The sequence below is a fragment of the Schistocerca nitens genome, chromosome 1 (assembly GCF_023898315.1).
Source record: "Schistocerca nitens isolate TAMUIC-IGC-003100 chromosome 1, iqSchNite1.1, whole genome shotgun sequence".
Taxonomy (NCBI): Eukaryota; Metazoa; Arthropoda; class Insecta; order Orthoptera; family Acrididae; genus Schistocerca; species Schistocerca nitens.
In genome coordinates, this window is record NC_064614.1 from 981,200,305 (window position 1) to 981,213,895 (window position 13,591).

At 42.1% G+C, this 13,591-nt stretch overlaps 1 protein-coding gene across 1 annotated transcript in view; it reads right to left on the bottom strand.

Moving 5' to 3' along the window:
* Positions 1-388: 388 nt before the first annotated feature.
* The window catches only part of LOC126216970 (forkhead box protein L1-like), a 68,858-nt gene continuing 55,655 nt past the window's right edge, over positions 389-13,591 (bottom strand). The window contains exons 3-4 of the mRNA XM_049942109.1: positions 8,131-8,255; positions 389-1,736 (exon numbers count right to left, since the gene is read on the bottom strand). Of these exons, the coding sequence (XP_049798066.1) occupies positions 1,617-1,736; positions 8,131-8,255 (245 nt within the window). The 3' untranslated portion in view covers positions 389-1,616. The remainder of the gene's footprint in view (positions 1,737-8,130; positions 8,256-13,591) is intronic.

Genomic DNA, 13,591 nt, shown 5'->3' on the forward strand with positions numbered 1-13,591 from the left:
TTGATTTGATGAACTGACCTGAGCAAAAATAGTACCCTTATTGATGGACCCTGTAAACCAGAATGTACTCGTCGTTAGTGAAGTGAACTAAATCTGACATACGGGTCTGGGCCCTCAAAAATCTGTCATGTTTGTTGCGATTATTGATAACTCCCTCCAAGATTCAAGTATAGATTTCACGTTGTTCTGAAATTTGCTTCGAGAGAGCAGTAAATCTGATCTTCATATTCTTTATGTGGACTGACTGTAGATAGACATTCCAAGTTGAAATAATAGTGGGTACCAAGTGGTTTCACTTTACCATGAAAACGTGATACAAGGTAAGCTTAAAAAATCACAATAAGAAGTTTGTATTCGATATAATATAAAAATGCTTGCTACACTTTTATTATATGTATAAAATTAATGCATTAGCTGCATATATACAAAAATTGTCATGGGACATAGTTGTTTTACGCATAAACATTGAAAAATGTTATTGCTACCATTTACAATGAACAATAAATATTACACTTTTTTACAATACTTCACTTATTGTTAGGCGTGCCAGTGGTTTATAACAAGTGTTCTCTCACGTACATGACTTTCTTCGCCTGTTACGCTGATTTAAGGTGGTTACACTAGTAATTGTAAGGTAGATTACCAAGAATGATAAAACATACCACACATGCATGTTTTTCACCTCGTCACGGTCCAAGCGTGCTTCTTTAAAGACCAAGTTATGACTGAAGTACGTAGAGCTGTGAAGACAACTGTGCGCATGCTTTGGGCGGCTGTGCTCTTGTGACGCAAAAAAAGAAGAAACTGGACACATATACTGTAAGAAATACTAAATGAAGAGAAGAACTTATTCCCTATTAACCTTATGAGTTGAAAATATATCCACGTGACTGGCGTAATTACTCCGGGACTAATAAAGAAAAGCATCTGACTCTGTTCTGTAACACCTTCGAGTACAAAGTAGGATACAATTATGAATCTATAACACCAGCAGTCACCAGTTATTCTTACCAGAAAGTGTTATGAAGATTTCAAACGTAAGGCTAAAGGAGTCATGGCTTGTATAGGTGCATTTTTCTCTACATTATCGCTTTCGAATTAGTGCTCAGGAGACAAGACTGAATTTCACACTTTTCAATAAATTCTTCCAGCAAGTATGTGAGTGCAGGCTTTCTCTGCGAATTTCATATATGAAGTCTTCACGGGTTGTCAGCCGAGTAGCATCGTCGTCTCGTAGCAACGTTTCGATGGAATGCGTCTCCATCATCTATAGGCAAAGTGTCGGGATATCGTCTGTTGCCTCACAATTGACTTTTGTTACTACAAGCCTGCAAAGAGTTGGTTCCCAGTCCCAAACATATTCTTGTCGGTAAGCTTTCACAAATTTTCGTAACGGAATATCGAGCACTTGTGCAACAGATTTCACAGTTCAGATAATTGTGTAAGATTACCTGTATCGACTCAAGCATGCTTGCACCAAATGCATTATGAAGTACGCTTGTGAAGTTTGCAATTGCATGTTTGTCCACTTTTATACGCTACACTGCTACAGTTCACGTCCCCGTAACATGTGGCAGCTTTGGCACGACCACCCACTCACAACGAATTACTTGTTGTCACATAGATGTTTTTCTTATGAGATTTTCAATTCTGAAAAGCGCTGATTTGCTGAATTGGCCAGAGGTGGGGCTGCCAGCTTCATCCTTCTGCAGCTGGTCGTGGGGACTGTTGATTGCCTGTAAAAGAATTTGTCAGTGTTACTTCCTGAAAGTTTCTAAGAAAGCTACTAGCAGTGTCGGACACTGAACAAGTTTTTTTTCAACCTCTATATGAAAAAGGCAAGTAAGGATATTTAGAGCACAAGTTTCTGTTTTTGAGCATAATATTCAAAAGAATACGACAAACAATGTGTTTCACATTGTATTTTGTATGTATGTGATTTTAAAAAAATGACTATCTGCGGTTATAGCGCGTTACTTTTACGTATTATCATATTTTATGCTTAAAAAGGCGAATGACTTGTAAGTAGGCTGTTTCTGTTTTCTTATTGGTAACGCCACGTAGCGCTCTATATGAAAAATCACTGGCTGTGCTGTGTGCAGTCTGTGGCTAGTTTGCATTGTTGTCTGCCATTGTAGTGTTGGGCAGCGGCAGCTGGATGTTAACAGCGCGTAGCGTTGCGCAGTTGGAGGTGAGCCGCCAGCAGTGGTGGATGTGGGGAGAGAGATGGCGGAGTTTTGTAATTTGTCATGAAGTGCTATATATATTATGACTATTAAGGTAAATACATTGTTTGTTCTCTATTAATATCTTTCATTTGCTAACTATCCCTATCAGTAGTTAGTGCCTTCCGTAGTTTGAATCTTTTATTTAGCTGGCAGTAGTGGCGCTCGCTGTATTGCAGTAGTTCGAGTAATGAAGATTTTTGTGAGGTAAGTGATTTGTGAAAGGTATAGTTTAATGTTACTCAGGGCCATTCTTTTGCAGGGATCTTTGATAGTCAGATTGCGTTGGGCTAAAAATATTGTGTGTCAGTTTAAGCACAGTCATGTATAATTGTTCAAAGGGGACGTTTCATATGTCGACCCTTAGCCGAGGATACCTCACTGGAATCTTCTGATTTTTTCTTGTAGTTTGTTTAATTAGTGTAGATTTTGTTTACTGCTGGCGCGTAAGTGTAGAGAGAATCTCCTTTGTACACTGCTGGCCACCGTAAATGCAACACCAAGAAAGACAAGAGGTAGCACAACAAAATTTATTTTGTAGATAACATGTTGACCAAGTATCAAATGATTACGTTTACAGACGTCTGTGACATGTGGTTCCTGCCAGAATCAATAGCCAGAGCAGCCGCCATTGTTGGAGATAACCGCTGCCACACGTCTCGGCATTGAGTCAAAGAGACGTTGGATGTGTTCCTGGGGTACAACAGCCCAAGCAGCTTCCACACGTTGCCAAAGATCATCTGGTGTGGCAGCTGGGGATGTAATCTGGGTCACTCGTTGAGCAACCATGGACCACATGTTTTCTATCGGCGAAAGATCCGGAGAGCGAGCCGGCCAGGGAAGCAATTCAATCTGGTTATTGACGAAGAACCTTTGGACAATGCGTGCCACGTGTGGTCGCGCATTATCCTGTTGAAATATGGCTGTGGCCGAGCCCTGAAGGTAAGGGAGGACAACTGGCTCCAGCACCTCGGATATGTAGCGCCGGCTATTTAAAGTACCGGCAATGCGTACTAGAGGCGTGCGAGAGTAATATCCAATACCGCCCCATACCATAATACCCGGTGCAAGACCAGTGTGGCAGTGCATAATGCAGCTGTCCAGCATCCTCTCTCCACGGTGTCTCCACACTCGAATCCGACCATCGTGGTGCTGCAGACAGAAGCGTGCCTCGTCAGTAAAGACAACGTCATTCCATTCTGCCGTCCACATCCGTCTGTCATCACACCATTGGCGACGGAGACGTCTGTGGTTCTGCGTCAATGGTAGACGAAGCAATGGACGTCTTGCGGACAGACCACTCTGCTGTAAACGGCGTCGAATGGTACGCGCAGACACTGGATGATGCGTTACAGACGCAATGTGCTGTGCTATGGTTCGGGATGTCACTGAGCGATCCGTCACTGCCATGCGCACAATTTGCCTATCAGCACATGCAGTGGTGCACCGAGGTGAATGCGATCGACCACGTCGGTCCGTCGTAGTCTCCTGCATCCAACGGTCACATATCCGCATTACAGTTGTTTGGTTTCGTCCAACACGACTAGCGATTTCTCTGTATGATAATCCACAATCTCGGTAAGCCACTATCCTTCCTCTGTCGAACTCGGATACTTGATCAAACGATGTTCACTGTTGTCTACGAGGCATAACTGATCGTCTTGTGAAACAACCACAAGGTAAACACACGTGCCGAACGTACACTCGTCGAAATCGCCAAGCCTTAAATGGCGCTATGAGGTGGCGCCACAGGCGCGCGTGATGTGCGTCTGCGCTGAAATTCTAATCAGTTGCATATCTCATCGCTGCAAACCCATGGTGTAAATTTCACTTGATTCGGATGCTTCCTTCAGGGTGTTGCATTTACGGTGGCCAGCAGTGTAGTTGCAGTCTTTCATTGTTGTACAGTAAAACAGGTGTGGCATGCATGTAGATTTGCACCAAGTATTTCGCAGCTGCGCTTGCAATTAAGTAGACATTATATCCATTGCTATGTTATTTTATTTTGCTCTTCAAATTGTGCTTTTCTGTGTTATCGTGTGAAATATTGTGACAATTATGGCGTGTGAAAAACGTAATACTAGGCTCCAAAGTAAACTGAGAAATGACAGTGAAGACGAAAGCAGTGTGTTAGCGCCACCGAGTAATGAATTAACTGATGTTCAAAGTAGTAATTTGGTAATTGTGCATAGGGAAATGGAGCGGGCTGCAAACAATGGTGTAGACAGTGAAACAGGTAGTGAACAGGGAAGCATTATCATTCGATCGGTCGGCAACAGCTCGCCTCAGGAATCCGAAATGACAGGACACAATTTCGCAAATACTGTAGATTCAGGTTTTGGGTCATCACCGTTTTCTCAAATAAGTCAAGACACATTTTCTGCTTGTCAAAATGTGAATGTTGCCGGTGCAAATGCACTGCCGAAAAGCGTAGAGAAACAGATTCCAGACACTAATACATTATTATCGCAATTAATGCAACAAATGGAACAAAATCAGAGACAAATGGGACAAAATCTTAAAAAGTTAGACACAGTGGAACAAAATCTTAAAAAGTTAGACACAATGGAACAAAATCTTCAAAAGGCAGACAACAATGCAAACTAGCCACAGACTGCACACAGCACAGCCAGTGATTTTCAATATAGAGCGCTACGTGGCGTTACCAATAAGAAAACAGAAACAGCCTACTTACAGACTTACTACCACAGAACGAGAGAAGTTATGGTTAAGCAAGTCTTGGTTAATCAAGACAAATCCAGTTTTTATGTAATTGGGGAATCATTAACAGCGTAGTCCGCGCAAAGGAAATTCGCTGGTGGCATGAAAATTATATAACTGCAACTGCAACAGATGCCTTTCAGAAAAGCACGTTCTTAGCCCTTTTTAATTTGAAGTATGTTGGCATGGATGGCGTCTACAGCAAATGTAGTATTTGCTGAACTGTGGAACAGTTCCCCTGGCAGTTGTAGGATGCGTGTAGGTTATCACGCCGAAACAGAATTTTTCACATGTGCAGAGTACCAGTATTATTGAGAGTCAAGCTTAGTACAAAAATAATATATATATATATATATATATATATATATATATATATATATATATATATATATATATATATATATATATAGCATAGTTGGGAACTGTTTAGTTTGGAATTAACGCTTTCCTATGTAACTAATGGCATCGTTTATTGTGTTTGGTTACATTGTATCTAACAGTCTTCGACGTTTGTTTTACTTTGTAAAGCTATCGTGAATGAGTCATACGCACGTCAGAAGTAAGTTACTCGAAATTTTTCTTCATTATTTTTAGAATTCATTTTACGTACAGCAACGAAACTTATGAGGATACTGTTGGATTTTTAATGACCGAGAAAACAAAAACGGAGACTAATCTCGAGATTTCAAAGCCTTGAAACTACCACATGTAAGGAGACAAGATCTCTATGAGAGTCGTTTTCAATGTCCTGGCGACTGTAAGCGAGAGAGATTTTTATGAAAATCGGAGAAACACTCAGTTTGCCAGAATAGTCATTAATCCGGGATTTTAAATGTTTATAGACATACAACTATTGATATACCCTCCTGAATATGAATGAATCGAAAATTCGATTGTTGAAAATTAAGTGCACTGAAAAAAACATAAATAAAGAACCCGCAAAAAAATTTATAAAATAAGGAATAAACATATATTTGAAAATGAAGTAACCGGAGTAAAAATTATGTATAAAATAATCTCGTCGGAAATTAAAGTGCGTTGTGAGTTTTGTCACAAGTACACTGATAATCTTTGTTTCTTAGTACCAATGACGAGTTAGTTGACATGACTATCACTGGCACAGTCTGCAATTTGTTAAATGTTTAAAGGTGACTGGTCAATCAGTTTTTGATAATCTGTGAGCTTGAAACAGACAGTCAGAAGACCAAAATGTAGAAACTAAGAACGAATTATTTGACAACTGGTGAAATCTGAGACAATCTAAACACATTTTTACCTATAAATACATTCTGATCAGTTAATTTTTCATAAGGTATCAAAGCTTGAAAAACATCTTCAGATTACCAAAACGGAAAAACAATGGCAGTTAAGCCGGCCGGGATGGCCGATCGGTTCTAGGCGCTACAGTCTGGAACCGCGCGACCGCTACGATCGCAGGTTCGAATCCTGCCTCGGGCATGGATGTGTTTGATGTCCTTAGGTAAGTTAGGTTCAAGTAGTTCTAAGTTCTAGGGGACTGATGACCTCAGAAATTCCCATAGTGCTCAGAGCCAATGGCAGTTCAGATAAATCTTTACTTACACGTATAACTGCACGCAATCTTTTTTTTTTACATAATATTTCTTAAGCTTTCACCTTTTTTTCTCTTTGCCCTCTTTTCTTATAGTGAGGTGAAAGAAGTCGTGGGATAGCGATATGCACATATACAGATGGCGATAGTATCGTGTACACAAGATGTAAAACGACAGTGTGTTGGCGGAGCTGTCACTTATACTGAGGCGATTCATGTGAAGGGGATGTGGCCGCACGAGGGGAATTAACAGACTCTGAACGCCGTATGGTATTTGGGACATGGGACATTCCACTTGGGAAGTCCTTTGGGAATTCAATATTCCGAGATCAACAGTATCAAGAATACGCCGAGAATATCACATCTGAGGCATTACCTCTCACCACAGACAACACAGTGGCCACTGTCTTCACTTAACGACCGAGAGCAGTGATGTTTGCATACATCTGTTAATGCCAACAGACAAGCAATACTGCGTGAAATAACCGCAGGCGTGGGACATACGACGAACGTATCCGTTAGGTCAGTGCGGCGAAATCTGGCATTAATGGGTTATGGCAGCAAACGACCGATGGGAGTGCTTTAGCTAACAGCACGACATTGACAGCTCCACCTCTTCTGGGCTCGGAACCGTATCAGTTGGATCTTAGACGACTGAAAAACCATGACCTGGTCAGATGAGTCCCGATTTCAGTTGGTAAGAGCTGATGTTAAGGTTCGAGTGTGGCGCAGACCCCGCGAAGCCATGGATGCAAGTTGTCAACAAGCCAAGGTGCAAGCTGGTGGTGGCTCCATAATGATGTGGGCCATATTTACCTGCAATGGCTAGGGTCCTCTGGTCCAACTGAACCGATCATTGGTTATTTTCGGCTACTTGGAGACCATTTGCAGCAATTCATTGATTTCATGTTCCCAAACAACAATGGAATTTTTATGGACGACAATGTCCTATGCCAACAGGCCACAATTATTCGCGGTTGGTTTGAAGAACATTCTGGACAATTCTTGGGAGTGATATGGCCAGCCACATCGCTCGACATCAATCCCATGGAACATTTATGGGACGTAATTGGTCAGGTCGTGCATAAAATCTTGCACCGGCAACACTTTCGAAATTATGTACGGCTATAGAGGCAGCATTACTCAATATTTCTGCAGGGGACTTGTTGAGTCCATATCACGTCGAGCTGCTGCACTACACTGAGCATAGGGATGTCCTACGCGATATTAATAGGTATCCCATGACTTTTGTCACCTGTTGTGAAGTTTCCAATGTGAGAGACGTGACTGCAAATTGTGGATTAAATAAAACTTATGCATTGAGAAACCGGGTAAGTGAGAATCCTATGTAGGCGAGAAAAATTTCTTGACAGTATTATATCGATAATTCTTGCATTCATGCACTACAGTTTAACGAAGGAAAGTACAGTTGTAGCTCTTACTGATGTACTTGAAAAAGAAAAGGGCCATGAATGTGGGTTCAGTTTGAGTGGTGTCCAGATCAAAGCAGGAGAGAAAGAAACCTCGTATGAAGAGTCACTAGACGCTGGTAATTTCTCCAAATGCCTGGCAGTCCATAATTACGAGCATTAACACCATAGAAGCCCAGCGGACCTGTGTTTCGGCCGCGGCGTTGTGTGCATTGGACGCCGCAGACCGGGACCTCCTGGTGCGCCTCCTGCGATAATTGCCTTGCTCGAACATGTCGGCCGCCGCTGGGTCCAGCGTCCAGTAGCTGCCTGCGGGAGAAAAATGTGGAAATTTGTGGTTAAGCTACTTTAGGACCAAACCGCTGAGGTCATCGGTCCCTAGGCTTACACACTACTTAATTTAACTTACACTAAATTACGCTAACGACAACACATACACCCACCATGCCCGATGGAGGTCTCGGACCTCCGACGGGGGGAGCTGCGCGAACCATGGCAAGGCGCCCGAGACCGCGTGGCTACATCGCGCGACTTCCACGCGCGGCTCTGCGTCAGTTTCGTAAGCGTTACTTAAATACAAGTCGCTAATCGCAATGACAAATGCATAAATCACACAAAATTAGTGCCATTTCAACTGGAATGTTGTAATAATTACACTGATATAACTTTTCTGTAGTGTATGTACCACAAAACTTCAGTTTCGTTCGACCTAGGAACGAGGTTATTAACCCATTTACTAGCACAGACTACGAAGTCATAGAAACCAATGCCATAAAAACTCTAAACTGCTGAAAACTGATTTAGTGGCTATGTAAGATTGTTTAGAAATCATACACAATCTCATAAGTTGTAACAACCCACCTGTTGCTTGTCTGGCTTTTACTTGTGTTCGCCCCTGTCAAACAGTTTACAGAGAAATCGGGAGTGGAAATCTACGCAAGAATGGATAACAGTAGATTTAAATGTCGCCCTGTCACCCCTAATTAATCTGCGGTGGTAGTGTTGACGATAAATCACACCTATTCTTAATTCCTAACATGAACCATAACGAACACTTAGAGGTTCAATGACATCAGACAACTACACAGAAATAAAATTAAGCAAAGGGTGAATTCAGGATCAAATTACTGAAAGTAAAAGCTTTACTGATCAATAAATTTATCGCTCGAACAGTCCACAGGTGTACTACCGGTCCATAGTGTCCAACGGGCACAATATTTCGGCGATCAGACATGTCTGGTCGCCGAAATATTGTGCCCGTTGGACACTATGGACCGGCAGTACACCCGTGGACTGTTTGAGCAAGAAATACGCTGGGAGAAACTGAAGAATCACAATAAATTTATTATCAACTTCAGGCCAATGCTGATTAAAAACACAAATGAACCATTTACAAATTACCCTCCTAGCTGGAATTGGCAGTGAACTGTGTCAAAATCGGTACAAAACGCGATCTCTTATGAATTGGCTGACCGCTGACACCGACACAAAACGAAAAATAAGAGGAATCACTACACCCCCAAGTATCTTGAAACCTGAGCGGAAACAGCAACTGCACGTGATCCAACTATTTAACGCTACTCCTAACGCAGGCTGAAGCTGGAGCGATCTCGCCGTACTACCGCTGCTGTGGCTGCCGTCTCCGGCGGGCGACGGCGCGGCCGCGGAATCCGGGTGTGGCGCCTCGGAAATTACACTCCTATAATACTTGAACAACAGACTGCTGTCGGTAAACTTTTCAAATTGTGACAATCTTCTCATCAGCAAAGAGCTGACACGGCTCACGTCCTCTCACAACGAGCGCCCAAGACGGAAGACCTCGACAGAGAGTCGAGCAAGATTGCTCTTCGCCTGTTTTCCCCACCAAAACTTTACCGAGAGAAACGCATCCCTAGAAACGATCAAAATAGCCAGTTTCCCAGTGATGACCAATGTACGGCCTGGAAATCGAAATATTTTCCACAATTCTTCCCTTTCTACCAAATTTCACGAGTAAACTCCGCCCATCTGGGAGGATCCACAGCTGCGGGCAACAACAATTTTTCCGGAATTTTTAATTCCTAAGGGACTCCTGGCCCCACTCCAATTACTCGAGGGCGTAAAATTAGTGGAACGTCGGCGAGAGCACGCCCAGCAAGCCACTGCTCTGTTTTGTAGACACTTGAGGTTACACACCTGGAGACGCGCTGTCAGGCTGCTGGCCGAGCGCTGTCCCCAGTGCCTCGCATATGATGCATTGAAACAAAATCTGATAATTACAGAATCGCGTAATTCTCCCCGTATTACACAGCCAGCGTGCCGATGCGTTTCCACAGAGATTTCATACACCGTTATCGGCAGTACTACTCGAACAAACAACAACTAATTATCTACAAAGCGATTGTGCCGCTGTCAGTCGTTTTTATTGACCTCAAGTGCTCGCAAAGTGATTATAGTCACGTTAAATGGACTCACGTAAGGGGCAAGATCGTTGCACCTTACAAAGTATACTCATTCATACTGGGACAGAAAGCGGAAAACGCCATAAGGCCACCCTTTGATCGATTCTAAATGAAGTCCAGTTAAGTTTCTCGTAACTAGGGGACTATGTGAAAATGCTGGCACCCAGAGCAGTTAGGTGTACCATTCTAGGATTACTATTAGTTTTGTTAGTGGATTATTTCTTGTTTTGTCCGAATATCAACGTGTGAATACAGACATTAGAGCTTTTTCTCTGCGCTAGCTTCTGACGCAAAATTTATGTGTTTCGTGCACAACATGGCTCTGAGCACTATGGGACTTAACATCTGAGGTCATCAGTCCCCTAGAACTTAGAACTATTTAAACCTAACTAACCTAAGGACATCACACACATCCATGCCCGAGGCAGGATTCGAACCTGCGACCGCAGCGGTCGCGCGGTTCCGGACTGAAGCGCCTAGAACCGCTCGGCTACAACGGCCGCCTTGTTTCGTGCACACTGGAATGCAGTGTGGTGGTAATGTTACTGAACTAAAAACCTAGGTCGTCCACAGGTAAAGGCCTTACGGATTGCACTATAAATAAAAGTATATCACTGTTAAATTATTTCACTCGGTAATTCCAGACATTCGAAATATTTATTAACTAATGAAATGGAGTAAGTACTCTAGATTATTTTAAAAGTTTTAACCTGTTGTATATTTTTATGTCATGTGCTGAACGAAGTATGTCCAGTTAGTTGAGTCACAGCTAACGTGATCCTGTCTCAGTCCCCGCAAATAGATAGCACATAAAAATTAAAAAAAATGGTCACTTGTCCACGTGCGTGCTGTTCGAGCTTACTAACAAGCCAATATATTCTTAAAAATAAGCATTATGTTGCATTGTAAACATGCTGCAGAAATTTGAGACATAGCTGTTGTCGACGCTAAAAGTTAATTCCAATTGGTGAGTTACTGGACTTAAATAACTTCATTCACGTTGAAAAATTGTCTCATTTTAAGCAAGAATAAAATCCGAATTGCCGCTTTTTATCTCTTCAATTTTCAATTTAGTGTATCCGTATTTACCACAATATACGCACTTAAAAGTGTGGAAATTATTCTATACTTGAACTTTCCCGACATGTCAAAAATGTTTACCACGCCTGTGCCTGTACATTACCAACCAGATATGTAGCGGAAGTAAGACTCGTAAAAATAGGATCACGGTACTAGCAGGCTAAATCTTTGAGCCTGACAGCGAAAGGGACTGCAATTTCTCGTTCGGGGATTCATTTATTTATTAATTCGCGTGTCGTATGCGACATCACGCAACAGGACCTCCAGGAATGTAGGGTCAATCAACACTAACAGAGAGAAGTAGCTGTTAGATGCGAATTCGGTAAGTTATTTTAACAGATACGTATAAATAAACTGCTGTTTTCTACTTGTGTTTAAATAAGTTGAAGAACAGGTAAATGAGTAAAATGAGCAGAAAATCAGCTACGTTGAGAAGAAATGGTGTTGTCTCTTCGCTTATGCTAGGTAGCTGGTGTTTATCTGCTACTACTCGATTAATATTTGCTCGATTACACTGACAATAATCAGAGAATGTATGTTATATATGTACCATAAGAACAGAGGCCTATTGTGAACTCAAGAACGTTCTGCCGAGGTTCGTTTGAAGAGCTGGGGATACTAACTACTGCTTCCCAACATATTTAATCCTTAATGAATTTGGCCGAAATAATATATCTCTTTTTCAGTTCGTCCGCAGCTCGTGGTCGTCCGGTAGCGTTCTCGCTTCCCACGCCCGGGTTCCCGGGTTCGATTCCCCGCGGGGTCAGGGATTTTCTCTGCCTCGTGATGACTGGGTGTTGTGTGATGTCCTTAGGTTAGTTAGGTTTAAGTAGTTCTAAGTTCTAGGGGACTGATGACCATAGATGTTAAGTCCCATAGTGCTCAGAGCCATTTGAACCATTTTGAACCATTTTTTTTCATTTCATAGAATAAACACCATAAATAATAATAATTCGAATCAAGATTTAAAATCAATTTCCCTGATCCACAAAGATGTACATTTTTAGGAACACATATTTTCAATAACTTTCTATCAGCTGTAAAAAGTTTGGTCACTAATTAAGCCGCGCGGGGTAGCCGCGTGGTCTCAGGCGTCTTGTCACGGTCCGCGCGGCTCCCCCCGTCGGAGGTTCGAGTTCTCCCTCGGACGTGTGTGTGTGAGAGCGCGCGCGCGCGCGTGTGTGTGTGTGTGTTGTCCTTAGTGTAAGTTAGTTTAAGCTACATTAAAGTAGTGCGTAAGCTTAGGGACCGATGACTCAGCAGGTTGGTGCCGTAGCATCTTGCCACAAATTTCCATTTTTTTTGCCACCAATTAAGTTCAGTTTAAGAGGAATGTAAAGGATTTTTTAGTGATATACGATAAAGTATCTCAGGGCCGATTGTCTTACTTGCTGGTGAATCTCCCGAGCTGTATGGCCGTGCTCGATAAAACGTTTTTCTTCTTAATGTTTCGTCCAGAGTTGCGCTGGACAACTTGAGAGGTGCTCTTGCTTACGTTGCAAGGTCAGCGGAACCAGGAGCAACTCTGAAGATTACATTGCAGCTCTGGACGAAACGTTAGCAACAAAAGGTTGCATCGAGCACGACCATACAGCCCGGAAGATTCACCACCGATTTTTAGTGGTCAATTTGTTAGTTGTACCAACTGATGTATATGCTATTATTAATTAGAAAAAACGTCGTTATTGTGTAAAATCTTACTTCTGCACATCCCCAGTGCAGTAATGTGACAAAAATGAGCAAGTTCTGTACACACTTTTTTGATTTGATCGTGCATGAGTACAGTAACCTAAGAATTGTCATCTCAGTATATCGTACAGGTAGATATTTTGTGATGAGTTTGTTATTACCTGTTAAATGAATTTTTGTCGTGTTTCACATCCATGAGGATCTATGAAAAAAACATTAGCTTGTATCCTTTTAGTAAATAATTATTACGTATTCTTATTTTTGTGACAAGTTGTACATCCCCTCAGTATGGACCTGAAGAACAAAAATCTGATCGTTAAAATGAGCGTTCTTACTTGCCATATTATTGTTAGGAGTTTTAATCTTCGTGGCCTAAAAATGGTTTAAATGGCTGTGAGCACTACGGGACTTAACATCTGAGGTCACCAGTCCCCT